The sequence below is a fragment of the Tripterygium wilfordii genome, chromosome 21 (assembly GCF_013401445.1).
Source record: "Tripterygium wilfordii isolate XIE 37 chromosome 21, ASM1340144v1, whole genome shotgun sequence".
Taxonomy (NCBI): domain Eukaryota; kingdom Viridiplantae; phylum Streptophyta; class Magnoliopsida; order Celastrales; family Celastraceae; genus Tripterygium; species Tripterygium wilfordii.
The window spans coordinates 4,246,634-4,273,903 of record NC_052252.1 but is presented as its reverse complement, the minus strand read 5'-3'; the positions used below and the strand labels follow the sequence as shown (position 1 = coordinate 4,273,903).

The window sequence follows — 27,270 nt, the reverse complement described above, 5'->3', positions numbered from 1 at the left end:
TTTAGGCAAGCACACCATGATAGTGCAATTAATGGGAAAATAAAGACGCATCACATATATTCATCTCCATCTGGCCAGCCACAGTCTCATCATATCATATGTTGAAAACAGAATTAGTTAGTAACCTTATATACGTGGATCAATTACGATAAGAGTAATGATAAGGATCCCAACAATTGATATCTCAATTATCTCATCTGTTGAATTATAGGTGCATGATTTCATCATGTGCATCATGTAGGGGTCACAATACATTTGAGTCATGTACGTCTAATTCAATAGGTGGGATAACTGGGATATCAATTACTGGGATTTTTATAATTTCCATTGCATTGCAAGAATGTGTGAATCTACAAGACATATTTGGAAATTTACAATTATGGGGATTAGACAGGTTGTTTAGTGTCTGCAATTTACTTCTCCCAATCATTGTAAAGGTTAATTTTGGGCTATCTACTATGTAGGTCAGTAGGTGTCCAAATTCCAATATTGGATTGGAAAATTAGTCCAAGTCCTATTGGTCTCAAGTTTCCCAATCAAATTTGGACACATTGTGAGAATCTTATTAAATTTTGTTTTGTATCAGGCGTTACAATTTGAGACGGTGAGAGGCAGGATGTAGTCTGTCCTTATCCACTTAATATGTGAAGAAATTATTTTCAGGAATTGAACTTTCAATGTCGGATGAGATTTGGAGGTAACCAGTTAAGTTATCCCCACAAACTTCTACAAATAATTAAACAGAAGCAGAATAAACAATAAGACATAGCTTCGCTGTATTTATAAGAACAAAGACTGCCTCTCTCTCTCTCTCTCTTCAAGTTATTTCATACAGAGACTCAATAGCATTACTTTCCAGATGTCCACAAACCTGGCATCAAAGTAAGCAACCCGTACAAGGCATTCCTCTTACAAATGTAGATAGAAAAACAAACATATTTATGCTACCCGTCACTCTCACCCCCTTAAAACCTGTACAAGATTAGCATTATATGCTTGTCATCATGTCCAACCCCCCATTCTCCTTCTCTACCTTGCTCCCATACTGTACTTGATTGTTAATTAATAGCAAGAGAGAGGTCCCCAAACAACCCACTTTCATATAATTACGACGTTAAAAAAAAATACCATCTGGGTTGCTCTAATTGTCTCTATCCAGGTCAGTGGCTAATTATGTTCATACTCTTCTTTTTCTGCTCTACTGCCTTGCCTTGCCTTGCCTCATTGATCTAATCCTGGGTTCAGGCAGAGTTATTATAAGATTCTTTATCCAACGGTCAATGCATTGACATGCCATCAAAAAAACTATGAAGCAACGGTCTAAAATAAACTAATGAAAATAACCATAGTCCTATGAAGTTTAGATATCCAATTTTGAAGGGTGAACAACAGTCCTCTTCTTACCAACTACAACCAAAGTTGACAAAGATAGCTCATTTCCTAAGTTTTCTTAAGATATAGGAATTATGTTTAATCTCTACCAATGACTTTACAAATAAAAAAAATATAAAAGAAGTCATCTGTCGCTTATCTTATGTGTCATCTCTAGATATACTCATTCACTCCCTTCCTTATCAATTTCTCTTACTTTCTATCATTTTGTTTTTTCATTCTCCATTGTTTTTCTTTGTGGGTCCTTCAAATACTGTCTTCTATGTAATAAATAACGTGCACACAAAGTGCAGATTCAGCTGTCTCAGGCAACCTCCACAAGCCACCCTCCCAACCTATGAAAAAAAACCTACTTTTGGTACAAGAGAAAGCTTAACCTTAAACCCAAGAAACCTACACTTCTCTTGTATAATAGCATCTTTAGACAAACCTATATAGAAAGTAACTTCATGTTCACCTTGAGAAAAGAGGAACCTTCACCATGAAAATCAGACTCATCTTTCTCATGTTCACCCATTTCTTTGTCTACTCAGAATCTATTAGCAGAGCTGATTTTCCTCCGGGATTCACCTTTGGAACAGCCTCTTCTGCGTACCAGGTGCCGATATGTTTTTCTTTGCCTTGGCTAGTTCTAGTTACAACAGCCAAGATACAAAGTGTAGCTTGATGATTGTCATTGTTGATTCCATTTGTTACAGTTTGAAGGAGCTGTCAATGAAGGAAACAAGGGAGTTAGTATATGGGATACTTTCACAAAGCAATCAGGTAAGAATTCAACTATTGAACAAAAATTGGATAGAAAATCGACAGATGAATTGATTATCATGACATGAAGAACATGCTGCAGGAAGGATATTGGATTTCAGCAATGCTGACATAGCTGTTGATCAATACCACAGATTTAAGGTGAAGTACAATAATACATTTGTTACTTTACATTTGCAATACTAATATAGCACATGGAGTTTTGTTTTCTGGCTCTGTAAGTTTTATCTTTAGAATAGAGAAGACAGCCAAAGAATAAAGAGATAGAACTCAATTGGATAAGAATCATACATAATTATGATTATGGTTAAAATATGTTACTATTTTATGATAAGAATATTGATGTGTCACCATCTTTAACGCAATAAAAAGCAAAACAGTATTCAACAAGAGGTTACTGGAGGAATAAAGTAGATGGAACAATATCAGCCAATCCAAATCTGCAGTTACTCTTAGTCTCTTACTAACTATATTGAAGGATGAGAAAAAAATATCTACAGAGTGATATAGACTTGATGAAAGATATGGGAATGGATGCTTACAGATTCTCAATTTCTTGGTCCAGAATCTTCCCAAGTAAGATAAGCTTTTGTTTGAACTCCACTGCATTCAAATTTTAGTTGCAAGAGTATCTAACTTGCTTTGGGGTTTACTTGTCAAAAACAGATGGAACAGGGGAACCCAATCCAGAAGGGATAAAATACTACAACAGCCTCATCGATTCGTTACTGGAAAAAGGTTGCTCATGCAAACTGCCACTTCAATCATTGTCTTGAGATTAGTAAAAGCTCTTAACTGAATCCTTAGCTCTTCTTTTCAATCAGGAATCCAGCCTTACGTGACGCTGTATCATTGGGATCTTCCGCAGATGCTTGAAGATAAATATGAAGGATGGTTGAGCAGACAGATAGTGTAAGTATGTCAAGAACTGAATATGATATCGTATGTAAATACGATTTTATTTCATAACAGCATCAACTTTTCTTACAGAAAAGACTTCGTGCATTACGCGTTCACTTGTTTCCACGCTTTCGGAGATAGAGTGAAACACTGGATCACCTTCAATGAACCACATGGTATGTCAATCCAAGGCTATGACTTAGGCATTCAGGCTCCTGGGAGGTGCTCTATTCTTGGTCATATTTTCTGTAGGACAGGAAACTCCTCCACGGAACCATATATTGTAGCCCACAACATCCTCTTGTCTCATGCTGCTGCTTATAACTGTTACAAAACAAATTTCAAGGTAATTATTTTCACATAAGAAATGCTTTACCACATGTTTTTTAATTCTCCTATCAAGTTGAATGAGAACTTACTTTTAATTTCCCGTATTGTGGGGTTTTTCAGGAAACACAAGGAGGTCAAATTGGTATAGCACTAGATGTCAAGTGGTACGAACCAAGATCTGATTGCGACGAGGATAAAGATGCAGCTAATAGAGCATTGGATTTTCATATTGGATGGTAAATATTCTGAGTCAAAAGGAATTCAAGGAAAGTAATAAAATTCTCATCTATACCTGTTTGACACCAAAAAAAATGAACTAGGTTCCTTGATCCACTAATATTTGGGGACTATCCACTCTCAATGAAAAAGCTTGTGGATGAGAGGCTACCTGTGATTACTCCAGAGATGTCCAAATTCTTAAAAGGTTCCTTGGATTTTGTCGGAATAAACCACTACACCACCTTATATGTCCGGAATGACAGGTCTCGGATTCGAAAACTAATAATGCAAGACGCTTTAACTGATGCAGCTGTTATCACAACCAGTAAGATTCCAAAGTGTAGTCTCTTTACATTCCTTCATTAAAATAACAGTATATTGATACATGTCTCTGCCCTCTACTGTAGGTTTTCGAGGTACCGTTGCCATTGGAGAAAGAGTATGTTAAGATCAATTACTTGATTCTCGAATTTTATTCTAGATTTCAAACTTAGATCAGCTCATAAGCTGTAGCTCTTCTTCCAGGCAGCTTCTAAATGGCTCCACATCGTCCCATGGGGAATCCGAAAACTGGTAAAGTATTTGAAAGATAAGTATGGGAATCCACCAATCATTATTACAGAAAATGGTAAGTAGTTTGAGCCTCAAAAGTTTGAGAAATTGAAATGTAAGAGAAGCAACATGATCTTAAGTCTTCATTGCAGGTATGGATGATCTAAACAGTCCTTTCATATCATTGAACAAGGCTTTACAGGACGACAAGAGGATAGAATACCACAGGGACTACCTGTCCAACCTATCTGCAGCTATAAGGTAATTGGCATCATCCTGGATTTCTTTGGGCCTTGGATTGCTCTGCATCTGAGTTAAAATGAGCTTCTAATACAGGCAAGACAATTGTGACGTACGGGGTTACTTCGTCTGGTCCTTGCTAGACAACTGGGAATGGAACTCGGGTTATACAGTTCGGTTTGGACTATACTATGTGGACTATAAAAATAACCTTACAAGGATTCCAAAAGCTTCTGGAGGATGGTTTAAGAGTCTACTTAGACATGCAAGTGATCTCCATGACTGGATGTAGAATTTTCTCTCACACTCCATAGAAAGCACATACCACATCAACTATAGTATCACAAATACATGTATAAAAAGAAAACAATTGAATTTTTTTAAAAGGAAAGGATCACATTCATACGGTTCATTAAAACCCTTTACTCGCTCTTGATTAACATATCATTGTTCAAAGTAATTAACATAAGATGTAGCAGACTCACCAACTCATCAATGGAAGAATTTCTGATGTAATAGAAAAACCCTTTCCTCGCATGCGTTTATGGAAAAGAGAGATGGGCCGGGATGAAACTACATATAACTAATAAACCAACATGGCAACATGTCATTGCTTGGAACAATTAATAGAACAAACAGATGATGAAGCAGATAAATTTCAGCAACCATCACCAAGTTAATCAAAGTAAGAAATTCTGATACAAAAAAGGGAGGAGCTGAAAATCTAGGGTAATTGTTGGTGAGTATTAATGCTTTATATCCACGAGAAAGGTAGAAAAGAAACAAATTTAACCCTTACAAAGCCAGTTTCTGCTCACAGCACACCAATGCAGGTAAAATGCTCAACAGTACATCATCAACTGGTACAGAACAACATTGAAGAAGATGAAAGCAACATTGAGAATCTGAAACTCAAAAGCCTTACCGATGCACAACGCCATTCGATAAACAGCTGGAGAAAGAGAGATTTCTGAGAGCTGCAAAGCAAACAAGACAAGGGCGCTTGTCACTCTGAAGCGACTCTGTTAACAAATCCGATAAAGTAAAGTTAAAAGACAAAGTTCGGTCGAACAATATTTTATTTTATGATTTTATTTTTGGAATTCCAAAAATAAAATTTCCACACAAAATCATGTAAATTAATACTTTCTAGTTGAATAACGAATAACATGAGTAATTTTGTTATTACTACATAAAAGTAGCTATATAGATATTTCAATGTATCTCCCAATCAATTTTTTCGTTCCCATTTTTCTTAAACCCTAAATCATAAATTTTCGAAATAAACTTATATTTTTTAGCCTATATGCTAACATATCGAAACGTTTGTTAAAGCAAGCATACGCTTGTTAGAGCACTTGCAATAGAGACAATTTATTGGGGCACGGAATACTTATAATGACCCAAATAATTAAAAATGCACCACAATGGTGCACTTGGCCCAAATTTGTTTGGATCAACATGGGGAATGACATGCCTCCATGTTTGCTCAATACTCATATTTTACACAAAAATCAATTGTGATTGAATCTCCCTCTAACATAATCCTTTGCAATCCATCGTCCTTCGCAACCTTAATTAATAGTCAGCTAAGCTGCCCCAAGAAGTTGGGTCAGTGATATTAGTAGGCCTCAGCACACCCCATCACTATGTCACATTCAGAGTTCCTTCCAACCACCGCAATAGAGGTAATCAAGCCTTCTTCAAGGTATGTCAAGTCTACATATGTATCTCTATACACGAGCAGCATTTACACGTTTCATCATTATCTACCCATTTGCAGAATCAGATTATTACAACAGAACTACTCCATCATCTTCAACATATAATCACAGTCTCTCGAAGGCAGTAGAGGAACCCACAATCCAAAGCCTCACAGAATCACCAAACTCCAACTGACAGTCTCGCACAGTGCGAGTCAAAAAGAGAGTACTTGCAACCCATACAGAACATCATATCTACAGGCTTAATCTTGGGGGAAAAAAATGTCAGTTACGATTTGTATGCGTAGCAAATTTATAGGCACACTGCAGCTAGAAATGAGTTATCAGTTCAACATATGAGCATATCTGCATCAGATTTACATATGGGCAGTAGCTAGACATATGTTTTAGTATGGAACTCATTATTCACTGATAATAGTGAAACAGAATATCAAACATATTATAAAAGTCTGAAGTTACGGGAGGCTTGCAGAAGAAATGAACTCTCAAGCACGCTTGAACAAAACCACCATTATAACCATCATAGCCAGCCCTATCAAGGTCTTGTCAATGGAGGACGACTTGCTATCAGCATTTGCAGAAAGATTCTCAGCCGAAGGAGAACCAAAGATATTGTGAAAGAAATCAGACACGTTATTCACCATGTCAACCACCTTGTGCTTGATATTCTGGACAAAATTCTCAAACCCAGATCCAGAGTTTCCAGCTTGGCTTGCATTTTCAAAGTCATGAATTGCATTGTCAGATACTGCAGTGTATCCAGCTTGGCTTCCATTATCAGAGTCATGAAGTGCATTATCAGATAATTCTTCGAACTGCATCGGAGATACCTGATCTTGACTCCCAGAACCTGCGCCATGTTTCTTCTGGATTAAAAATCCATATAGGGAAGAAGCCAACCACAGCTAACTGGATAAAGAGATGTAGAAGCTACAGACTGCAGACTAGAGGATGGGAATAAAAATTGTAACAGTAATAAATTTCTTACCGGATTTCTGAGCTTGGAGAAAATCAACAAGAGCTTCATTTTGCAAGACAGCATTCCAGACATTTTGGTCGCATGCAAGTGAAGCAACAACAGACTGGATACAAAGTAATATTGGAGATTACTTCTCTTTAATGATAAGATAAAATAGATACTACATCTTAAAAACTGGTCGGATTAAAGTCACAGAAGACTGCTCAAGAGAGGTGCCTGTAGCCAATGTAATTATCATTAGCAATAACCACACGAGAATTTGAAAAAGATCGGATTAATTGACACCTTCTCTGTGCTTTCAATGAAGTTCTCTTTTAACTGTCAAAAAATTTGTTGTAACTTAACAAGGCTGCTAGAGGTTTATATGACAATTTCAGAACCTAACTAAACTCTCTTCCCAGCACCTCGAAGATTCTTGAAAGGTATGTCATAGCACGATATTCTGAAAATCTAACAAGCACAATGGTAAACCTACATTTTCAATTGTTCATTACAGAAGATACAAAAGTTTTGCAAAAGCCACAATCAAAGAACGCAAAGCACCCAACCACTTGAGAATATCTGATAAAATGATAGATCTGCATGTCCTATGAACTTCAGTGTCTAGAAAAACCATCATGCATCACAAACAACCAATATATCTTTTTCCTGAAACATTTTAGGATCTAAACACCTGATATGGAAATAACTACAAAAAGGAAGGTAAGTCAAAACCTGTACTGCAGGGCTTTCAGTGAGCATTTTAAATGCCCGGACAGCATGTTTTGGCACAGATTCAGTGCCACTGACTATACAGCTTTCATTCTCCACATATCCAGAGTTCATAAACAAAGGCACAAACACCCGACCAACTTCAACTGAATCCTTGCACCCAGTAGCATTGGGAGATGACAGATACACCCTAAAAAGGCCATAATCAGCCAAGGATAAAATATAATCAATCAAAAGTTTAGAAATCAAGCACCAATGTGGAAATCAATCAATGACAGTATAAAACTGAAAGACCGCAAGCACATTTCACAAGATATTTGATCATTTGAGACAACATGAGAGATAAATGCATGCACTCAAAGTCTCAAGCAAATGCTCTGCATGCAACAAGAAAACCTCGACAAAAATGAGTAAGAAGTATGATGCGTAATAGCATAGAATTCCCCCTCCCCCCCCCCCCCCCCCCCAAAAAAAAAAATTAAATACTGTAAAGCCAAAGTGAAAGTTCACATGCCAAAATTAGCACAATGTGAAATTTCATATGTAAAATCAAATTCTTCCAATTTGTTCCACTGAAACTGGTTTAAATAATAAAGGAAGAACAAATAAGCATTCAAGTAGTTCTCCAACAGCCTCTGAATACTGAACTCTACAAGACAATCACATAAATTGAAATATTAAAAACAAGGCTAAGAAAATCTAAAACCTTTATTCTTAATCAAGGAGAACTTGAAAGCTAAATCAACACAGCATTTTTTATGACAAACAATTACACTCAATTACAAAACCGCGTAAGAACAACAATAATTTGCCACAAATTTTGAAGAATTCATCATCATCAACTTAATCCGTCACAATAACCAAAATGAAATAAACTGTAACCCAAAAAAAATATCACACACAAAGTAACAAAAACACATAAATATGGAAACAAAGATCGAAGCTTTAAGAGAGAATCTCACTTCTGCAGGGCGTCCTTCAATTCATTTGTTGCCTCCTTAGCTTCATTTATGCTTGGAGCACCTCCGAACACAACCCTGGCCATTGACTCAGGGTCAACAACAGTCCCCGTCACAAGATCCTCACCGCCGGAGAATTCCCAGTCGTCAAGCTCCCACGAAGGCCTCTGAACGGAGCAAACATCGACAGAACCTTTGTTCCCCTGAGACGACAAAATCACGGAGACAGGACGAGCCACGTTGAGCACGTTCTGCTCCGCCGGGGGTACAACCGCAGGGCCACCGCGAAGACCGTTGCTCATCAATCCTACCCCGGCGGCCTTTGCCACCGACCTCATCGCTGCTCCCCCTCCCATTTTTTATGATTGGCGTGAATTTTGCAATTCGGTCTCTGCTGAGACTTCGATGATGGGTTTCCCGATGAGGAAGGAAGAGTCTGGGAAGAAGTTGGAGTTCTTTTACGTGGTACGATGCGTAATGGATAAGTAACGTTGTTCTACTTACTTGAGAAGTTTTTCAGTGGTTCACACGTGTACCAGAACTAAAATACTACACTGTCAATCCAAGCGTGTGGATAGTTTGAAACCCAATTTTAAAATCGTCAAAAATTGTGTTTTGAGCTAAATTTTGGATATGTAGCTGATATTCAAACTCGATTTAATTTAAGTCAGATAAATTCAGTCATCTAGGCTTTAGAATACATCATTGAACAACGGTTACACAAATATTCAAGTATGTTTGAAGAATGAAAGATTATATGTCTATGGTTTCGATTGATGAGTCATTTTTAGCATCATATATGTTAGTGTGACACCAACAATCATTTTATGGTACGAAAATCAATACAATTTTGGTGCAATATTGTGACAAAATGAAAATTGTCCCGTGTGCAATCATTTTATGACAATTTTCACATTCATTCCAAATATATCCTCAAATCAATATTGAACGGATCATAATACCCCAAAAAGACGTTTCTCCTTCTTTCCATTTAAGAAATCCAGAAATCAGTGAGAAATCAACCACGATACCATCTTCTTTTGGCTCTGGCTTTTTCAATAGTATCAAAGCCAAGACATTCATGACTTCTATACACAAATTGTAAATGTTTCAGTGGGTTATACTGATTCAGATTTTTAAGCAAATAAGGACTCTAGAAGATCTATGTCCGGGTATATGTTTATTGAACGCAGGCCCAAAAATACTATTCTTGCGGTTTATTAAATCGCGGGTAGTTCTCTTAAATTACCTACGGTTTTTTAAGATCGCATGAATAGTATTACATATAGCTGCAGTTAATCGTTTGGGATAAAATTAGATAAACGACATTGGAAAATAAAATTAGGCCAAATCATCTTAGAACTTGACCTGCATATAGCAGCAATGAGGGAGGCAGAGACAGCTTCTTCCATTGTAACTTGTTTCTAACTAACAACCTCTTAATGTTCAAATAATGTTGAGAGAATGTTTTGTTATATTTAATTTCTGCTTATTAATGTTGCGTAGTATTTTCATATAGATAAATCAAAATGTGGAGGAGAGGGTTTCAAACAGAGGGATCATGGTAAGCATAGATTGGTTACTCATATGGGATTAATGCTTAATTTATTTAATCCATGTACTTTCGTTTTTATCACATATAAATGCAATGGGGCGTCAAACAGAGTTTAGATATCAATTAGGGTTCAAACAACAACTGCGAGTAACTGGTGACCGACCCTCTGAATATAAACTTCTATTATTCAACTCTACTGATATATATATAGATATATATAAGTGTGTGTGTGAATATGTGACGTGGTAATAGATTTATGAGGGTGTTACCTAGAAGTCACGTATTCAATTCCTTCTCTCAACATATTATGTGATAAAATTTACGTATATTTTACATGTCTTCGATCCCGTCCCCTACAAGATTTTTGTAAACGAGTGTTGTTTAGCATTTTATAGATTCATATATGCAATAATATGTTATCATGATTGGAGATGCAAAATTGACAAATTAGAAGATGAGAAGGTTGGGTGAGACTTCAGCATCCATGCACTGATTGTAACAGAAACTGACATGGGCTAATTAATAAATCCAGGAGTAGATGAACGGTCAGTCTGTTTTAAGTAAATTGTAATTATAAGAGAATGTACGAGTACAACCCAAAAATAATACATTAATTAATGGAAGCATTTATATACAATACGTAAAAATTAAAATCGAAATATTTAAAACAACTTTCTCTCATGTGACGGTAGCCAATAAGAAAATTTTTACTGAAAGAAAAACTATATTGATTTTTATACTAATTGTGTTTGAATTCTAAATATATATATATATATATATTGAAAATTATTTTATATATATTATGATTAAATTTTATATTTTATATTTTTATTGCAAAACTTAATACACATGACATGCAGGACAAGTACTCAAACGTCATATCTTCAAAAGTTTTTGGGAAAAAACAAGAATTATTTCTATATCGATGTTAAATGACAGCTTGTTTAGGGAATAATTCCATTATTGTTGCATTGTTTAACATTAAATAGGACCTAAAATACACAAGAAGCTAAGAGAAAAATGATTGGTTTACACGTGGAATCCTATATATATATATATATATATATATATATTTTTTTTTTTCCATTTATAGGTATGTCTTCAGTTTCCAAGTAAAGAAACAAAATTTAATCATAATCACCACTTTTTAATTAAAAAGAATTATTTTTTGTTTTTCTAAATTGAGAACGAGATTATACGTGTTTGTCTTGTAGATATTTAATATAAGTTTAAACTCGGATCTTCAATCCCGCATCCACATAAATTTTTTATATATGACGACATGATAAATTGGACCAAAACCTACGCAACACGACCCAAAAAAATTGGGAAAACAACCATCCCATATTCCATATTTGGTTCCAAGTTTATTTATCTAAATTAGGTAATAAGTTTTTAACAGTGTTTTGAAAACCGGACCGGCCGGTCGGACCGGTCCAACCGGTGACCGGCCACTTGTCCGGTCCGGTTGAGGTGCCAGAACCGGTGATTGGTAAACCGGGATATTTCCGGTTGAACCGGCCGGTTCTTCGGTTGAACCGGTCAGAACCGGACCGGTTTTGACCGGTTCGGTCATTTATTAATGTTAATAAAATATTTTTGAAATTTTGTTATTTGTAGGGTTTGAACTCATGACCTTTTGTTCATTAAAAAAGGTTTTAACCACTAGGCTATGAGATTTTCTTTATTTAAAATGGTACTTTATTTGAATATATTGTATTTTTATGAAGTTTTCTTACATATTATATGCATATAATATACATATATATATAAATAATTCATTACATTAAAACCGGTTCGAACCCGGTTTGAACCCCGGTTGAACCTTTGAACCGTGAACCGAAGACTTTTCCGGTTTGATGACCGGTCCGGTTTCAAGAACCTTGGTTTTTAAGAGAGTGCCAAGAGAACAACAAAGCCCAAGACAGAAAGAGAGTTGACCTGTGGGTCCATCTAGTAATTCTTTACAAATGAAGGACTTGTGACCCCACATACCTAGCTATGATGGCCCACAATTCGGCCTTTTATAAAGTAGCGTAGGGCCTCATAGAAAGAGTATTGTGATTTACTGATTTGTGAATGTGAAGATTAATGTTTTAAATGAATTAAACAATTCCTCACAAAACACAAGGAATTAAACAATTTGAAGAACCTAATAAGGGAGGATCTGAAGTTTTCTTTATCTTTTTTCTTAAAGTTGAATTTTCACTTCAGAGCAAATTGTCCTTTCTCGAAGAAGGCATAAGCCCACTCTGAGGAGTCACGGGCCTAACGTTATTTTTCTTGTAAAATCATAATTCTATTATGTTTTGGGTTAGAATTAAAATTTATTTCTTTTATGTTTCATGTAACCTATAAAAGTTAAGGTTTGCACAATTTTTTAGAGAGTGAGACAGAGTGTTTGATAACCATAGAGAGAAGGGTTTGAAGTGTGAGAATCTAAATAAATGAATTTTAGGTTAGTTCTTGAGTTCAAGAATTCATCTATTATTGTGTAATCTTCTTCATATTAGTTGAATTCTTCATTGTTTTTCGCTCAAGGATTGTCGAACCTCGTTAAATCTTGTGCATTCTTTCTCTTTTATTTCTACATATTTTTCTATATTCACAACGGAAGAGGAACAAAAAAGTGGTGCTTATATAACAGGAGTAAATTACTCCCAAAATATGACCCCTCATTTTACCCTCAAATCTATGTGACATGTGAAATAATCATTTACACTGTAACACCCACTTAACATTCAATTTTTCACATTAATTGAGGATAAAATGAGGATCATATTTTGAGAGTCTCAGTCATTAATGATATAGCAAACATCATCTCCAAAATTGGCCCGTGAAGGGAGGCTTTGATTATTATTATTTTCCCATTTTTGCATGATCATGGGCACGTGTTTTGTCTTCTTTGTATTTGTAATAGCAAAATGTTTTTCAAAACCGTAACAATCAAACAAAAGAATTGGTCAAAATCATGCAACAGTCTTTCTCTACATTGTTTCACTTTATTTTGTCATTTTTCGAGAACGGTCTACAATAAAAGTCATTACAGTTTTAATCATATATGTTCAGTTTGTTTATCAATTTGAGATCCACACAATTTTTGAAATTTGGTAAATTTACTGGACGTCTGTGATGACCTTCTAGTGCAGAGATCCTCGTCCGGGAGAATTGAACCTTTCACATATATAATTTTCTCATCTCATGGATTCCATGTTTGTGTGAATACAATTCGCTTGACCATCAACGTCTAGGTTGTAATGAAGCAACTTTACATCAAACTATGAACTTTGAATATATTTAGCCATAATAGTCTAAATTATTTGGGGTATAGATTATGACAAGAGAAAGTGGTGTAATTGAATCAAGTTAGACAAATGGATCCTTTGCTTTGGCAATTAAATCTAATATTTTGCACTTTAAATAGCTTATTAAGACAAAGAGAATCGATGCCAAAAAGGGTTAGAAGGGTTAGAAGATTAGAACATCTAACTTGATTAGGACATTAGATTCTTGGAATTTAACAACCTTTACAACTCCTAAGAATCCCTAAAATCTAACTCCACATATAGAACTATAATTAGAAAGAAAAAAAAAACACAAAAACAAAAACTTGGATGATCATACATAACATAGACAAAACACACAAATTTACTTGAAACAGCTACATTGGGATCTCTCTCTCTTCTATTTCAAGACATCAAATCCCTTCTCCTTCTTCACATCATTCCTCAACACACCTGCAAATCCACAAAATCCATAAAACAAACAAACAAACAAACACAACCCAAAACATGTCGTTTTGTAGGAAATTTCTTCTAATGTTTTGGTGGGTATTTTGGTAATTTTACTTGCACACAAACAAAGAAGAAAAAACAGACCAGAAATGAAAAAACAGAGCCTATTCAGTTTCTAAAACAACAAAGCTGTTTCATCTTTCTTTCAAGTCCAAATCAAGACAAATTAATTATAAAACTGAAGAAAAAAAGAACCCAATTAATTAGTACCTGTTGGTTTACAATCTGGTGGATCTTCAAAGAGTGAGAGAGAGAGCTGTTTGTGAGCCACTCCAATGTCAAACAAAATAAGACCTGATCTTGGATCATCAACAATGATTCCCTTCACTGGTAACCACAAAAAGAGTTCTTCTTGGGACAAACCCACAACACCAATCAAGCTCCCATAGCTTAAATTGGCTCTAACAACACTATCAAAGAAGACTCTGTTTTCATACTTGGTCAAACAGGGTCCTTCAAGGAACACTTCAAGGAGACCTTCTTGGTTGAGATTGTATGACTTGATTTCTTTGGGTAGAAGACCAGCTGGTAACCCTTTTGAGCGAAGGAGGTCATGGATTGAAGAAGAAGAAGCGAAACAGAGTTGTAAAGAGAGATAGAGTGTGAGACAGAGTGTTGAAAAGAGAACTGTTTTGATTGTGTTAAAGACTGCCATGGCTTTGTTGAGAGAGAGAGAGAGAGAAGGCTTAAGTGGGGGAGAGATTTATTTTTTGGGGTGGAAAGTAAAAAGACTGTTTAAAAAGGTTTGTTAGGTGGTCGAATTACCCGAATGACCCTTCTTTGTTGGTGAATGGGACCTAAGAGAGGAAGAGGATTCGTTTATTAATTGTTCTTGTATTGTCTCACCTAACGAGTCTTAATTAGTTATATATATATATATATAGGTATAGTGTATAGTCTCTAAATAGATATTTTTGGTGCATTATTACTTGGTCAATAGTATATGGATTGATGAACGACTTTTATATTATTATTATTGTTTGGGAGAGGATAGAGTTTGTCAAGTGTCGTCCAATTCCCATTTATACTTACATAAATAATTGTTCAAATTTTATTCTCGGAGCTTCGATAAAACCTAAAGATCATATAGATAATATAATAATATCTATTGAAGTTGCGTAAAAATTTATTGATTCCATGTTAATTGATTTTTGAGAGACATCTGCTTGCATTCTCTATATTAATTTCACTCAAGTCTAAAATTATCGGCATGTTGATATTGAACCGTGGGTTAAAAGAAACACTCAACTCAAGATAATAATGAGCTTTTATCAATCGGCCTAAGACATCTCCCTCATAAAGTCAATTCCAATAATATTTCTCACTTGGTCTAGTGGGTTTCTCATCACAGTAACCTCTATTTGGACCCTAGTTTTGAAGGTGCGCATTAAGTCTTCTAAGCTTGATATCCCCAAGACATGGTCTTATCTCAAATGCAAATATCATAGTCTATGTCAGCCCTCACATCCCTTTCCTGTATGGGGGCACACAAGATCATGTTCAGACAAACAAATGAAGCAATATATACACTAATGATGAGAAGAAAAAAAACAATTCTATCCCAATATTTGCTTTTCTTTCAACACAAGCAAACTCTTGATAATTTAGTGTAGTGGCCAAGTGGGTCTCTCACCAATGCATGCATGGAAGCAAAATCCTTAATCAAATCCTAAACAGAAAGGGCAATTTAGTCAATAGAGCAAGGGAAGACTGTAACGGCTGTATCCGTTGAAGGGCAAAAAGGTAAGTTGGTAGTGTATCTGACAATTTGCATGTATAAACCTATAGATATTGTGCAGCACTGAATGAGAAAAGTGAATCATGTTACTAAAACAAATCTAACAAAGTAGACTGAAAAGAACATGAGAGGAACATCTATTTACGGTTTCTGCCACTGTAGACTGAAAGAGTGGGGTCCATGTGTCCAGTGTCAGAGACAGTACGTGGACAAAAGGTTTCAAGATGTAATGATTTGGTCATTCAAGAGGGACCTGAGCCTAAGGTGGGTCGTGGGTTACCAGGCTATTATGGACTATGGAGGATGGGACAAAAGATGAACCAAAAAAGGGTACGGGTTACCGTGCAGTCCAGTTTTCTTATTTTCTATGTCATATTAGTGTTGGACACGTGGAAGATCTGAATGTGTGTGGAGCAGGTCGCCGGTCATAGCTGGGCCACGTGTGGGTGAGGCAGTCCCCACCCGTGACCTGTGCATGATTTTTTTTTATATGATGGGTTTGTGCCAAGAGGCCGAAGACAATGTTCATGCAATGAAGCATCTCTATCTTTTAGTTTGTGTGTAGAAATGTAGATGCTCTTCAATTTTGCTTTGTTTTTCTCCATTTTGGGTCCACCGAGGATAATGTAATTTCATTTTCTAAATTTATATGAGTGTCTTAAGACTTTGTTTCGAGCCTTCTCTTGGTGCGGTTCCTGCAGTCTCACTCGGATCGACTATTTGTGTTGGTCAACATCAGAATCGGCCCAACTTCATTGAAAAATGCCAGTTGAACCAGTTCAATCGGCAAACTCGTTTTGATAACACTGGTCTCATATGTTTGTAAGATTCAAAGATTCCGCAATTCGTTTGGAATAGGAGAGTACAATTGTAATCCAATGCCAAACAAGGGTGCATAGCAATTGGCAATTACTTCCTAAACCAACTGCCAAACAACCGCTAGTTATATTAATACGGAGGGATTTAAATCCAGTTCTTGCTATATTAGCACTTTGTGACTTGATTCAAGTTCCTCCACTTGCATCAAGGGGTAGGAAACTTTGGCATTGAATTAATAGAATATTTATAATGCTGGCATTAGAAAACACATCTTGTAATAAACTATTTCACGTTTTCAGTCAAAATGATATATATATATATATATCATACTGAATAATTAAATCAACAATCAAACCTCAAAAGAAGGAACTGAAAAGGAGACATTTTAAAACACAGGTCCTCGACACAAGAGATGAACAATTAGGGCCCTCAAAATGATGTCGGATTAGTGTGTGCTACTGTTGTCTCCATAAAAAATTAAAAAGCATGCCAAGATCCCAATGCGAACATTCAACTTGTAAGTTTCTCAGACGGGAAAAAAAAAAAAATAGAAGAGGAAAAGAAAGAGGTGTTCGAAATCCAAGCATAAATATATCAAGGATATTATCCATTCGGACTCAAAAGGATTCTTCTTCATAGGACGTCGATATTGATTTTAGGCCCATAAAACGTGTCCTTGTGTGAGAGGTGAAAGGCTTGTATTTATATATCACTCGGTTGAATTATACCAATTCAAATTGAGATATTAGTCTTGACACTTTCCTGCATTTCTGGGTTGAGTTATATCAGATCTAACAAGTGGACAGATAAAGGTCACGCCCAAATGGATCGAGACTTTATACTCCGATATCATATTGAAAATCCAAACACATCAAGGATATTATCTGCTTTGGTCACGGGCCTGCACGAATTTGTTTTTCATGAGCCATCGACACTGGTTCCCAAACCTAGAAAATGTGTCTTTTTGTGGGAGGTGCAAAACCTTTTACTTATATACTACTCGATTGAGTTGTGTCAATTCGATGTGAGATACTAGTCTTGACAGAAGGCGTGAATATTTTATGTGTTATGCACATAATTTATGGAGAGCCTACTAATCAAGCATCTCTGCATGTAAAACCATGTCTTACCCCTACTACATCAGCAAAACATATTTCAAAGACCATAAAATTATGCCATCAAAGATTCAAACAGAGTGAGATACATTCAATAGTTTATTAGAGGAGTTGCATTATTTTGAAGAAAAGACAATCAAGCTTTAGATACTGACATTCACAAATCACAAAGTTAGAGTAAACTATTATTTTGGTCACCCAAAGATATATCATTTTCCAATTTGGTCACTCTAAGAATTTTTTTTCCCAAACTAGTCACTCAAAGAATAAAGATTTATTACAGAGGTCACTCAACCACCGGAATAGCTGATGTGGATGCCGGAGTAAACATATTTCATTTTGGTCACCAAAAGATACATCTTTTTCCATTTTGGTCACCCATAGTTCACTAATTTCTGTAGAAGAATAGCAGGAACCAGCAGCGTACTCTAAAGTTGCAGCTAACTCCCCCCTTAGTTCTTAGTACTGTGAGTCTCAAGTCTATAGCTCGCAACAGTTCATTGGTGTGCAACTCTATATATTTGAATATGAATTAATAAACGACACGAGATACGACCTGCACAGACAGAGATAATTGGAATTTTCTGGCTGCTTCCAATTGAGATATCTCTCCTTCTATACCCTTGCAGTTATGGTGGCATAATCTAAAGGAGCATCACCATCTACTCCACTCTCCATTTGCACTTGCTCAGCTCAAATAATAAAGAAACTGTAAGGAAAAGAAAAAGAGCAATTAACAATGCCCCCCAAAGAAACGCAGAATGATAAGTGGAGTCAACGTGGGAGTCGCTCAGGCTTCTCAACACTCGACGAACCCACATTTCGGGCAATAAGCAGTTTTTGCAAACATCAAGTGAGAATTACAGTCCAAAAAATCGAATCACAGGCTCAATAAGAAAGAACAGAAAACTCAAAATGGAAAAAGAAAAGGTATTTCTTTGAGTGACCAAAATGGAAAAGGATGTATCTTTTGATGACCAAAATGGAAGTATGTTTACTCCAGCGTCCACATCAGCTATTCCGGTGATTGAGTGACCTCTGTAATAAAGTTTTGTTCTTTGAGTGACTAGTTTGGGAAATAAAATATTAGAGTGACCAAATTGGAAAATGGTATATCTTTGGGTGACCAAAATGATAGTTTACTCCACAAAGTTATAAATAGATTGTCAACAGAGGCTACAGTAGAACCTGCAGAGCTAAATCAGCTTGCAAGAGCAGATGAGCAAATGAAATCCTGTGTCACTGATGCTTAATGTAGTAATTACATGTTCTTTACGCAAGCACATCTAAACCTCAGGAAAGTTTCTGGGCTAAAAATACTGCCATAATTTGATCATAAAGATCCAAACCTCCGAATGCTTAGCTTTCACATCAATCTACAAATTGCCATCACCCTCAGAAAAACAAAATCCCAGAAATAAGGAATTGTCATATCCATAAATGAATATGGAGGTTCCCAAATATTCAAGAGTGGTCTGTGAGAGGAATTAAGCTAGTGAGTGGATCTAACAAAGATGGATATGGGCTGGAAGAGCTCAGAATCTGAACAAGCTAAGATACATTAGATATGCATATATGAAGAGGGTGAACGTAGCACGAATAACTGGGCAGCCTTGTTGCGGCTAGAACGAGCAAAGTGGAGTTATCAAGTAACTTTGAAGGACATGAGAAAAGAGAGAGAGAACTGCAAGAAACTGAATAACCTGTCCTCTCACTTTGTACTGAAGTCTGAAGAGCTTGTGCACTATTAAGCAAGTCTTTCAGACGGTTTGAGGCGGAATAGGAGATGGTTCAGATGGTTATGGACCTAGAAGATAGGCGGGAGATGGCCACTGTTGTATGAGCCGCATAGACAACCGGGGAGAGTGGGGGTTGGAGGAAACGAGTCAAAGCAATTGCTGGCAAAATAATGCAATGTTGGAAACGATCTGAAATCTTCGAATAGTATGTAAATCGAGCATCCTATCAGATAAATTTTTTAAAAAATGTATATTCACATGTATAAACACTGACACATAGCTTGATTGTGGTTTGAAGGGCGGTAGCGGCGGCGGCGGCGGCGGTGCTGGGGGGTAGGAGAGGTCAAGAAGAGGCAAGGCCTAAACCCTGAACTCTAAACAGAGTGATTCTCCAAATCAAATTAGAGCCTTGAAAAAGTGAACCATGCCATCGAAATTCAACACTCACTAATTTGTCATAGGATTAATGAGCTGACCCTAACATTCGAGGAAAATGATGATCTCCCAGAGCTAAACACAACAACGAGAGATTAGCAGCATCATAATTGGCATCCACTAAAATTTCAAAATGAACACATTCTAAACACCCAAAAAAATATGAGTATTATATTCATAGTCATAGTAAAATCACATAACAAGGCATCTTATCATTCTATGTCCTGTGAATGTAAATATGATGCAATTTAATAAGCAAATGAATTGAAAGTGAAAAGTGATTGTTAACAATGAAGAGACAAGGACAACACAAGCATGACAGAGCACAAGATGATGAACTCCATCTAGATACTATTGGATAAAGCAAATAGCTTAAATTTATATAAAATCTAATCTACGAGTATTGTTAAAGGAAACCATTGGTTGATCCTGCATCTCTTAGCTAATAAATCTGGAAAACAAGTCATACAGCACTACGATTAGCCAAATAAAATTACCTCACAATTCGTATCCAGATAAGCAAATTTTACAAAAGAAATTCAAAAGATGCAAGTACCCATAAACAAGAGGCATCATCAAAGGGCTGGCATCCACAGTGCCTCACCTAGTACCATCACCCCAATTATATATCAAATTATAGTTCCAAATATGCACTGAAGGCATTGGGGGTACCTCATTCTGTCATTCAGATGCAGGTTCTGTTTGGGTTGCTTCTTGTCTCATTCTTCCTCGTGGAGGAGGGCCGTCTCTTCGCCTCTCATATTTTTTGCTCACATATTTCGAATCCCTTCGTTGCTTTGGTTGATATGTAGGATATTGGCAGGGAATTATCTCCCCATTTATGTACTTATCGCCTAAAAGATATACGAAACCCATTTAAAAAGGAAAGTAAAACAAAATTGGATGACCTGTAAGGAGCACATTATAGTATGATTACTAAGCCATAAACCTACCTCCATAATCCTTGTTCTTCACATCTATGTACGAATCTGGCAACACCCAGAGAACACCAGGCAATCCTATAACAGCAAAAGGTCAAAGTGCATTGAAATCCCATTGCACAAACACCACAAATCCACAATATACACAGCAAAGCAAGTATCTAAGAGCCCGCATACCTTTGAATTTCTCAGAGGTTTCCTCATCCACAGTGCATTGAAACCCAGTATAAGTTGTAGTGGAGAAAGCATACATATTCTTCTTAGCTTCTTCCATGCTGTAAGAAAGAAACATAGTTTGAGATGCCACAAAACTACACACAATTCCGAAACTTTCCCCAATTAATAATACCCCGAAACATTTTACTCCAAATAACAACATGAAAAAAATCATCTTGACAATAGAGATTGAGCAGTACCTGCCAAGTACAGTAGCGAGAGTGTTGAGATAAGTCTCAATCATTTGCTCTCTTGTGGGCGCAGGGTCTTTAGGGAACTCCATCACAATGAGCCAGTGATTGTAGTCACAACCCGGTAACATTATTGTCTCTCGAGGCTCATTGCTACTGCTCCTCCTCGATGAAAACTCTCTATCCGTAGCCGCGGCTCGAATGACAACAGCCTTGCGAACCGCGCAGTGAAATCGGGTACGGGAAACGTGACTCGATGTGCTTAGTCGTAGACTAGGTACAAATTGAAACCTCGAAGACAAGGCAGGTTTAGGAGGCGAGATGAAAGTTTGAGAGTTTAAGACAGTCGCCATTTCAGGAAGAGCCGGAGGAGAGATTCGAACGGGGTAGATGGGGATATCGAACGATGCTGTTTCTATTTATGTGCTTGACTTCGAGAGGCTTGGACTGGGTAAGAATAGAATGGGCCCAACCTTCTATTTAGAGGCCTGACGTGACATTTTGGGCCCACTAAGCATCAAATGGGCCTATTGCCATACACGATGAACGTGTGCTCATCAGCTTTTGCGTTTTCAAATGGATCCTTTATCTTTCCGATGATGACGCCGGTCTTCGGCGGCGACGGCTATGAATTGACGACGGTAATTTTTTCGAGAGCTTTGATTGCTTTAACTTTTCTAAACGCTTCTTGGATGGCTTCGGTGTATATTTCTCAGTTCTCATGCTGCATGAAAATCATAAATTTTACTCTCTTACTTGGTATTGGGATATAGATTGTTATATCATTCCATGTGTTCTCTCTCTGTGGTGATTTTCATTCGGAATTTGGTTGTTTTGTTGGTGATGAGATGCAATATTTAGAACTAATTATGTGAAATGCAAAATTAGGGCTTGTGAGTACTGTAGTATATTCATTGTGTTCTTAATTAGGCTGTGGTACGTGTGGATGTTCAAGTATGCATTACTTCTATGAAAAACATTGAATAGGCTAAACAGTTTTGAGGGACTTGTAAATTGATGGTTTTCGGTCATCCTAATATAGGAATAGGGTTATTCCCATCCCATTTGTGAATGAGAGATCATTCATTCATTTATTTATTTTTTTTATATATATGTAGGAACATATAGTGTTCCTTTGGGGACATCTAATGATGTAAAGGGGAAGCCTAGAAAGGTATAAGCAGAAGTCAATTGGTAAGAAGTGAGTTTAAACCCCCATACCATATCAATCCATCTCCATAGGATACAATATTAGCAAAAGATAGGAATCCCTTAATCCCGTAGAACTCGCTCCCCCCCACATATATAGTTAATTGGAGACTTGACAGTGACAAGCCAGAAGTTGGAAATGGAATTGGTCACCAAGTCTGAACTTAACAAAAAAATATTAAGTATGCTCAGCTCGGCTCGTTTACAGCCCCTACACGAAACACAGATGTCAATCTGTCAAGATACATTCAAATAAGCCATAAAAACTTTTATTCAGTAAAATACTTAGAAAGTAGACAATAAAAAACTTATGAGGTGAAGGAGGAGAAGTGATGATCTCCTCTGCCTCCTCTTTCAAACAGCAAAAAAAATTTGGCACCTTTTGTGAACCTACGAAGTAGGAGACCTATTGCTTCCTGTTGCTACATTGCTTTAGGTCTGGAACCCAATTGGGACATTTAGGACTAAAGTGACTAAAGTAACTTGACACAGCCATTGAGTTCAAGAGCTCCACCATGGGTGCAGATTTGACACATCGTGGTGTCTTGTACTGGTTTATTGATGCCCCTAAGCTAATGGCATATTCCATGAGCTCATCAAAAGTCCCCTGCTTAACAATCTTGATCTCTAGTGGCCCAATCGACTTATCCCATACACGGAGTTCACGATAAATATCGTTGAGTGACTCCTCAATGGTCAAACAGCAGTCCTCAAACACCAAGGTCGGAATTGGGGTTGATCCACTAAGACTAAGTTCCCAAAATAGTACATAGTGGCCTGGGATTGTAGTGATATCTGCATAGCTAGTGTACTCAACTAGAGTCGCATTAAATGGCACCAAATGCTTTACTGCATTATTGACCGCATTTTGCAGCTCAACTTCATCAGTCTTGTCTGAATCAATACTAAGAACCACATTCTTCCTACATATGAAGTTGAATTGTGGTGCCGTGTTCTTGAATCCAACCACTCTTAGGACATCACCAACTTTGTAGCGATACAGCCCTGAAACAACACACCACAAAATTCATCATTATAAACAAAAATGTTCAAAATTACTACAAGATTTCTTTAAAATACTGTCTATTAGAACAAGACTAGTTACCAGCATAAGTGGTGACAACAACTTCATACTCCTGTCCAAGCTTGACATCAACCAGATCAACAAGCTCTCGTTGCTCCTTCTCATTGAGAGTTTTGGGCATGGAAATTGAATTAGTGACACTGACACCATTGCTTCTATCGACTGGCAAGAACTCAAAATAGGCCGTGGTGGGTATGATGGTGTAAGAGACTTCACTTGGGTCACAGAGAGGATTAAGGTTGACTCCAAAATAGCACTCAGATGAAGCATACATGGTGCACACTAGTGGAAGGCCATTGCTGTAGTAATCAAGTGTTGGGATGTACTGTGACATAGTGCCAGTCACTATGCCATCAATATATTTAGTATTAGGCCACAATTTTGTGATAATCCCTTTCCAAGAATCTTTACCACACTCAGCCTCAACAAAATCGGCAAGTTTAGGGTCAGGTTTGAGGATTTTCATCACTGCCTCCCGGACTGATGGATCGGTAATTTGGGTGTTAATTGTGCCAGTTCTGATATCATTGCAAAGGAGGGGCCAATGTTTTTCAAGAAATCGGATTGCCATAGTCAATCCGGAGGCGAAAGCAGCACCAACTCTAAGGACTTCCTTATGTTGGCAGAGTCCACAAAGCATTTGTGAGTACATGCTCTGGTAAGAGTCAGGGCAGAGAATGGTTTCATTCGGGCTAGTGTAGTTTGTGTAAGGGTCATAAGGCCTATCCTTAAACTGTGAACTTTTGTAGTACCTAGTGACAAGCGGCTGAGCCACAAGCCCACCAGGTGTCTCTACCTCTGATCTTATGAAGAAAAAGTACATTCCTTTGCCTTTCTCAAGACCAGGCACAAACTGGCTTATCACAGGCATTCTTAAGCTGTGTATCTGGTCATTCCACTCCAGCTGTTCTTCAATCAGTGGTAGCAACTTTCTCACACCACCTGAAGTCCCAGAGCTATATATATATATATTGAAACAACCCATTCCGCCAAAAAAGAAGAAGATAAACTCAGAAATCAAAATCTTAAGAGTTAAGAACCACTCCTAAATATAGAATTTGTGTGCACCTTGTCAATAACTCTGAAATTGGCTTTGAGCAGAGAATTGGTGAGGTATCTCCATTTGCGATACGGTCGATGTCATGTTGTATATCTTCATAGGTGATCATAGGAATGACCTTCTTGAAAGTCTCACGGTCTGTGAAACCATTAAGGCCACGTCTCTGCAGGTACTCAACATGAGCATTGCGAGCGAGTATCTCTTCAAGAACCTTCCTCTGCATTTCATCAGCGTTTGAAGTGACATCTTCTATGAACTGAAGTGCTTTATGATTCTTCTCTGCAAGACTGTAATCTGTGGGTTTCAATGTGTTCTTTAGTGTTTCAGACATTGTTTTTCCTATCTAAAAGATGGTGAGAGATCTCAAGAAAATTGTTTGTTGGAGAGACAGATACACACAGAGAAAACCCTGTATTGGTTACGGTTTCAGCTTCATAGGGAAAAATAGTAGACAAGCGGGCGTATATGTATAATAAAACGTGTGGTTTTTGTGCATTTCTATGGCGAGTTCGAGTTTTCTTTACTTGCGCATGTCACCTCTCTGCTAATGATTGTTTTTGCTGCCTTTATCCATGGAGGCTCCGGTTTTATCAAATTGGGTCGGTGGGTTATGGGTTTTCCGTCTGAGTTGGGTTGCCCCGTGTGTCTTCCTATCGTAGTGCTACCCTTGTATTGTTTGTTTTTCCAGTTTTTTTATCTTCGAGGTTTTCCCCCTCGTGTATTGTGTGCTTCACGATATCCATGTCCTTTTTTTTTGTTTCACCACGTAGTAGACTGATGAGAACCCGTCTTGGCGAAGCTATGGATCCCTACAATTGTAGTGGCGAGGCATGGTCAGGCAAGTTGGCGACATCCGCAGTAGTGTGACGAGTAGAGCACCTGGAGTGAATAGTTCGGCAAGCATAATGCACGGTGATCAAATTGCTAGGCATGAATAGTGCTCGGTGAATAGTACCAGCGAGCATATTGCCTGTTGACTCGAAAGCATAGTACCGCGAGCAGAGCGGTTAAACACATCAGAATGGAGCACGATAATTAGTTAGAGACTTAGAGGTATTCATGTATTTTACTTTGTTGGGGTTGCATAATGTCTTTTACTCTATTAGGTTAGTTTGTCATCTCAGATTTGATCTCATTTTGTGGTATAAGGCTAAGCTAGCTGCAGGCCTTTGTTTTTTGTTCTGAAGTCGTATTTGGTTGGTGTGAAGTGTCTGAACCAACCGTATGTATGTGATGTGTTTTGTTAAAGGAGAGAGGGTGATGTTTGGGCTTGTGGGCTCAGACACGTGATGATGTGTTTTGTGTGGGGGAAATATATTATAGATGTGATAGGAATAGGTGTGAAAAAAGAAGAAGAAAAAAAAAGTAAGAAAGAAAATTGGAGAAAAGAAGAGAGGTGAAAGATTTTTGGGGACAGATTTTCCAACCTAGAAGCAACTTCACACAGCCATTGAGTTCAAGAGCTCCCCAATGGGTGCAGATTTAACACATGGTGGTGTCTTTTTCTGGTTTACTTCACTGGTGACATGCATGATCTCATTATTTGATGTCTTGTCATAATGCTACTTTTGGTTTGTTTTTTTTTTCCTTTACAACTCACATGTCCTCTTTTTTTCTAATTGTGTTGGGGTGTGGAGGATAATATCTTTCCTCTTATATGGCTTATTGGCTTTGTTATGTTTATTTGTCTTGATTTTTTTTTTCTTAATTTTTTTCCTCCAGGTGCTTCTAGTGTCTTTGAGATTTAGAGAAGCAAAGCAATTAAACAGTGTGACCGAGGGATATACACTGAGAAGGCTCAGTACACCTTATAAAAATATTTCAATTCACCGAGTTGGTAATGACACAGTTTGGTAAAGCATATTAAAAGTAGCAAATATACTAACAAAAATATTGGATAATTTTAATAGCAGATATGTTAGTTGCCTGAATGGTTGGTTGTGTTTGATTTAATTTTTGCCGATAACATTTATGTTGTGCAACATTTTGTGACAAATATACATGGAGGAGTATTATGTATTTTAGTTGTAAGTTGTAAGAGATCTATTATTATTACATTTTAAAAACCAAAAAATAATATTGATAACACGTGTTTCACATCTCCCTCACATTAACCAAAACTAAATAATTTGATTTTTAAATTCTTTTATACTGACTTCGCAGACTAGCAGAATAGCACACCCTCCATTATTGAGATAAAGTACTGATATGAGGGACAAAGTGATAAGGGATAAAATAGGAATAACGAACAAAGATTGAGGACAGAATGGGAAGAAAAATCGAAATGCTATCAAAATTGTACAAATGGGGAACATTTTTCAAAATGGGTATTTATGCTACCAAAAGTGCTTAGGAATTTTCGTCAGAAAATGTTTGTTTGGCAAGTTCATAGCATTCACTGGTGGACCCAGGAATTGAAGTTACCGAGGGCACAAAAATGATGCGGGGGTCTGGGGGCAGCGTCCTCAGAATTTTTTTTTTGGTTCTTTATGTAATTGACTTACGAATATAAACGATAAATATAAAAAAAAACATTAATAATATTTTAGACACATAAGAAACTACATTATAATTTGATTTTTGGAATTTGTCTATTTGGGTTG

At 37.0% G+C, this 27,270-nt stretch overlaps 5 protein-coding genes and 2 long non-coding RNA genes across 12 annotated transcripts; 2 read left to right on the top strand and 5 right to left on the bottom strand.

The window, feature by feature from the left end:
- Positions 1 to 780: 780 nt before the first annotated feature.
- Positions 781 to 5,556, bottom strand: LOC119990220. 4 transcript variants are annotated; one of them, XR_005465971.1, is made up of 6 exons: positions 5,324 to 5,556; positions 4,884 to 4,981; positions 3,146 to 3,381; positions 2,700 to 3,028; positions 1,850 to 2,100; positions 781 to 1,235 (listed from the first exon to the last, which is right to left on the bottom strand). It is a non-coding gene; the product is annotated as an uncharacterized LOC119990220 (long non-coding RNA). The 4 variants fall into 4 exon arrangements; XR_005465968.1 differs by lacking the exons at positions 4,884 to 4,981; positions 5,324 to 5,556 and adding exons at positions 3,477 to 3,679; positions 3,776 to 3,876; XR_005465970.1 differs by lacking the exon at positions 4,884 to 4,981 and having other exon boundaries at positions 5,324 to 5,552.
- LOC119990218 (putative beta-glucosidase 41) lies at positions 1,260 to 4,817 on the top strand. The gene is made up of 13 exons (XM_038836095.1): positions 1,260 to 1,990; positions 2,091 to 2,157; positions 2,240 to 2,298; positions 2,658 to 2,733; positions 2,824 to 2,895; positions 2,982 to 3,069; positions 3,148 to 3,403; positions 3,508 to 3,623; positions 3,708 to 3,931; positions 4,014 to 4,045; positions 4,132 to 4,234; positions 4,311 to 4,419; positions 4,495 to 4,817. Exons 1-13 carry the CDS (start codon positions 1,874 to 1,876, stop codon positions 4,688 to 4,690), a joined length of 1,515 nt encoding a protein of 504 aa, XP_038692023.1. The 5' UTR covers positions 1,260 to 1,873; the 3' UTR covers positions 4,691 to 4,817.
- An 820-nt stretch (positions 5,557 to 6,376) lies between the features above and the next one.
- Positions 6,377 to 9,250, bottom strand: LOC119990238. The gene is made up of 4 exons (XM_038836134.1): positions 8,775 to 9,250; positions 7,816 to 8,002; positions 7,111 to 7,204; positions 6,377 to 6,972 (listed from the first exon to the last, which is right to left on the bottom strand). The coding sequence occupies exons 1-4, from the start codon at positions 9,125 to 9,127 to the stop codon at positions 6,608 to 6,610; spliced, it is 999 nt and encodes a 332-aa protein (XP_038692062.1). The 5' UTR covers positions 9,128 to 9,250; the 3' UTR covers positions 6,377 to 6,607.
- A 4,562-nt stretch (positions 9,251 to 13,812) lies between these two features.
- Positions 13,813 to 14,837, bottom strand: LOC119989858. The gene is made up of 2 exons (XM_038835598.1): positions 14,331 to 14,837; positions 13,813 to 14,063 (listed from the first exon to the last, which is right to left on the bottom strand). Exons 1-2 carry the CDS (start codon positions 14,773 to 14,775, stop codon positions 14,011 to 14,013), a joined length of 498 nt encoding a protein of 165 aa, XP_038691526.1. The 5' UTR covers positions 14,776 to 14,837; the 3' UTR covers positions 13,813 to 14,010.
- A 3,149-nt stretch (positions 14,838 to 17,986) lies between these two features.
- Positions 17,987 to 21,717, bottom strand: LOC119990152 (multiple organellar RNA editing factor 9, chloroplastic-like). Of its 2 annotated transcripts, XM_038836001.1 has the most exons (5): positions 21,324 to 21,717; positions 21,085 to 21,182; positions 20,920 to 20,985; positions 20,639 to 20,820; positions 17,987 to 18,501 (listed from the first exon to the last, which is right to left on the bottom strand). In XM_038836001.1, the coding sequence occupies exons 1-4, from the start codon at positions 21,665 to 21,667 to the stop codon at positions 20,648 to 20,650; spliced, it is 681 nt and encodes a 226-aa protein (XP_038691929.1). In that variant the 5' UTR covers positions 21,668 to 21,717; the 3' UTR covers positions 17,987 to 18,501; positions 20,639 to 20,647. The 2 variants fall into 2 exon arrangements, with proteins under 2 accessions (XP_038691929.1, XP_038691928.1); XM_038836000.1 differs by lacking the exon at positions 17,987 to 18,501 and having other exon boundaries at positions 20,335 to 20,820.
- A 108-nt stretch (positions 21,718 to 21,825) lies between these two features.
- On the top strand, positions 21,826 to 26,686 carry LOC119990153. 2 transcript variants are annotated; one of them, XR_005465954.1, is made up of 3 exons: positions 21,877 to 21,955; positions 25,441 to 25,720; positions 26,390 to 26,686. It is a non-coding gene; the product is annotated as an uncharacterized LOC119990153 (long non-coding RNA). The 2 variants fall into 2 exon arrangements; XR_005465953.1 differs by lacking the exon at positions 25,441 to 25,720 and having other exon boundaries at positions 21,826 to 21,955.
- On the bottom strand, positions 22,771 to 25,431 carry LOC119990151 (indole-3-acetic acid-amido synthetase GH3.6-like). The gene is made up of 3 exons (XM_038835999.1): positions 24,676 to 25,431; positions 23,629 to 24,563; positions 22,771 to 23,528 (listed from the first exon to the last, which is right to left on the bottom strand). Exons 1-3 carry the CDS (start codon positions 24,996 to 24,998, stop codon positions 22,930 to 22,932), a joined length of 1,857 nt encoding a protein of 618 aa, XP_038691927.1. The 5' UTR covers positions 24,999 to 25,431; the 3' UTR covers positions 22,771 to 22,929.
- Positions 26,687 to 27,270: the final 584 nt, after the last annotated feature.

Coding starts and splice junctions, on each gene's coding strand:
- LOC119990218 (XM_038836095.1), top strand. CDS start 1,874: ATGAAAATCAGACTCATCTTTCTCATGTTCACCCATTTCTTTGTCTAC. Junction 1,991..2,090: donor CAGCCTCTTCTGCGTACCAG/GTGCCGATATGT, acceptor CATTTGTTACAG/TTTGAAGGAGCTGTCAATGA. Junction 2,734..2,823: donor TTGGTCCAGAATCTTCCCAA/GTAAGATAAGCT, acceptor TGTCAAAAACAG/ATGGAACAGGGGAACCCAAT.
- LOC119990238 (XM_038836134.1), bottom strand. CDS start 9,127: ATGGGAGGGGGAGCAGCGATGAGGTCGGTGGCAAAGGCCGCCGGGGTA. Junction 8,003..8,774: donor TTGAAGGACGCCCTGCAGAA/GTGAGATTCTCT, acceptor TGGCCTTTTTAG/GGTGTATCTGTCATCTCCCA. Junction 6,973..7,110: donor TCTCCAAGCTCAGAAATCCG/GTAAGAAATTTA, acceptor AACATGGCGCAG/GTTCTGGGAGTCAAGATCAG.
- LOC119989858 (XM_038835598.1), bottom strand. CDS start 14,775: ATGGCAGTCTTTAACACAATCAAAACAGTTCTCTTTTCAACACTCTGT. Junction 14,064..14,330: donor ACCAGATTGTAAACCAACAG/GTACTAATTAAT, acceptor GTGGATTTGCAG/GTGTGTTGAGGAATGATGTG.
- LOC119990152 (XM_038836001.1), bottom strand. CDS start 21,667: ATGGCGACTGTCTTAAACTCTCAAACTTTCATCTCGCCTCCTAAACCT. Junction 20,986..21,084: donor AACCTCTGAGAAATTCAAAG/GTATGCGGGCTC, acceptor TTGCTGTTATAG/GATTGCCTGGTGTTCTCTGG. Junction 20,821..20,919: donor GAAGAACAAGGATTATGGAG/GTAGGTTTATGG, acceptor TATATCTTTTAG/GCGATAAGTACATAAATGGG.
- LOC119990151 (XM_038835999.1), bottom strand. CDS start 24,998: ATGTCTGAAACACTAAAGAACACATTGAAACCCACAGATTACAGTCTT. Junction 24,564..24,675: donor ATTTCAGAGTTATTGACAAG/GTGCACACAAAT, acceptor ATATATATATAG/CTCTGGGACTTCAGGTGGTG. Junction 23,529..23,628: donor TGTTGTCACCACTTATGCTG/GTAACTAGTCTT, acceptor GTGTTGTTTCAG/GGCTGTATCGCTACAAAGTT.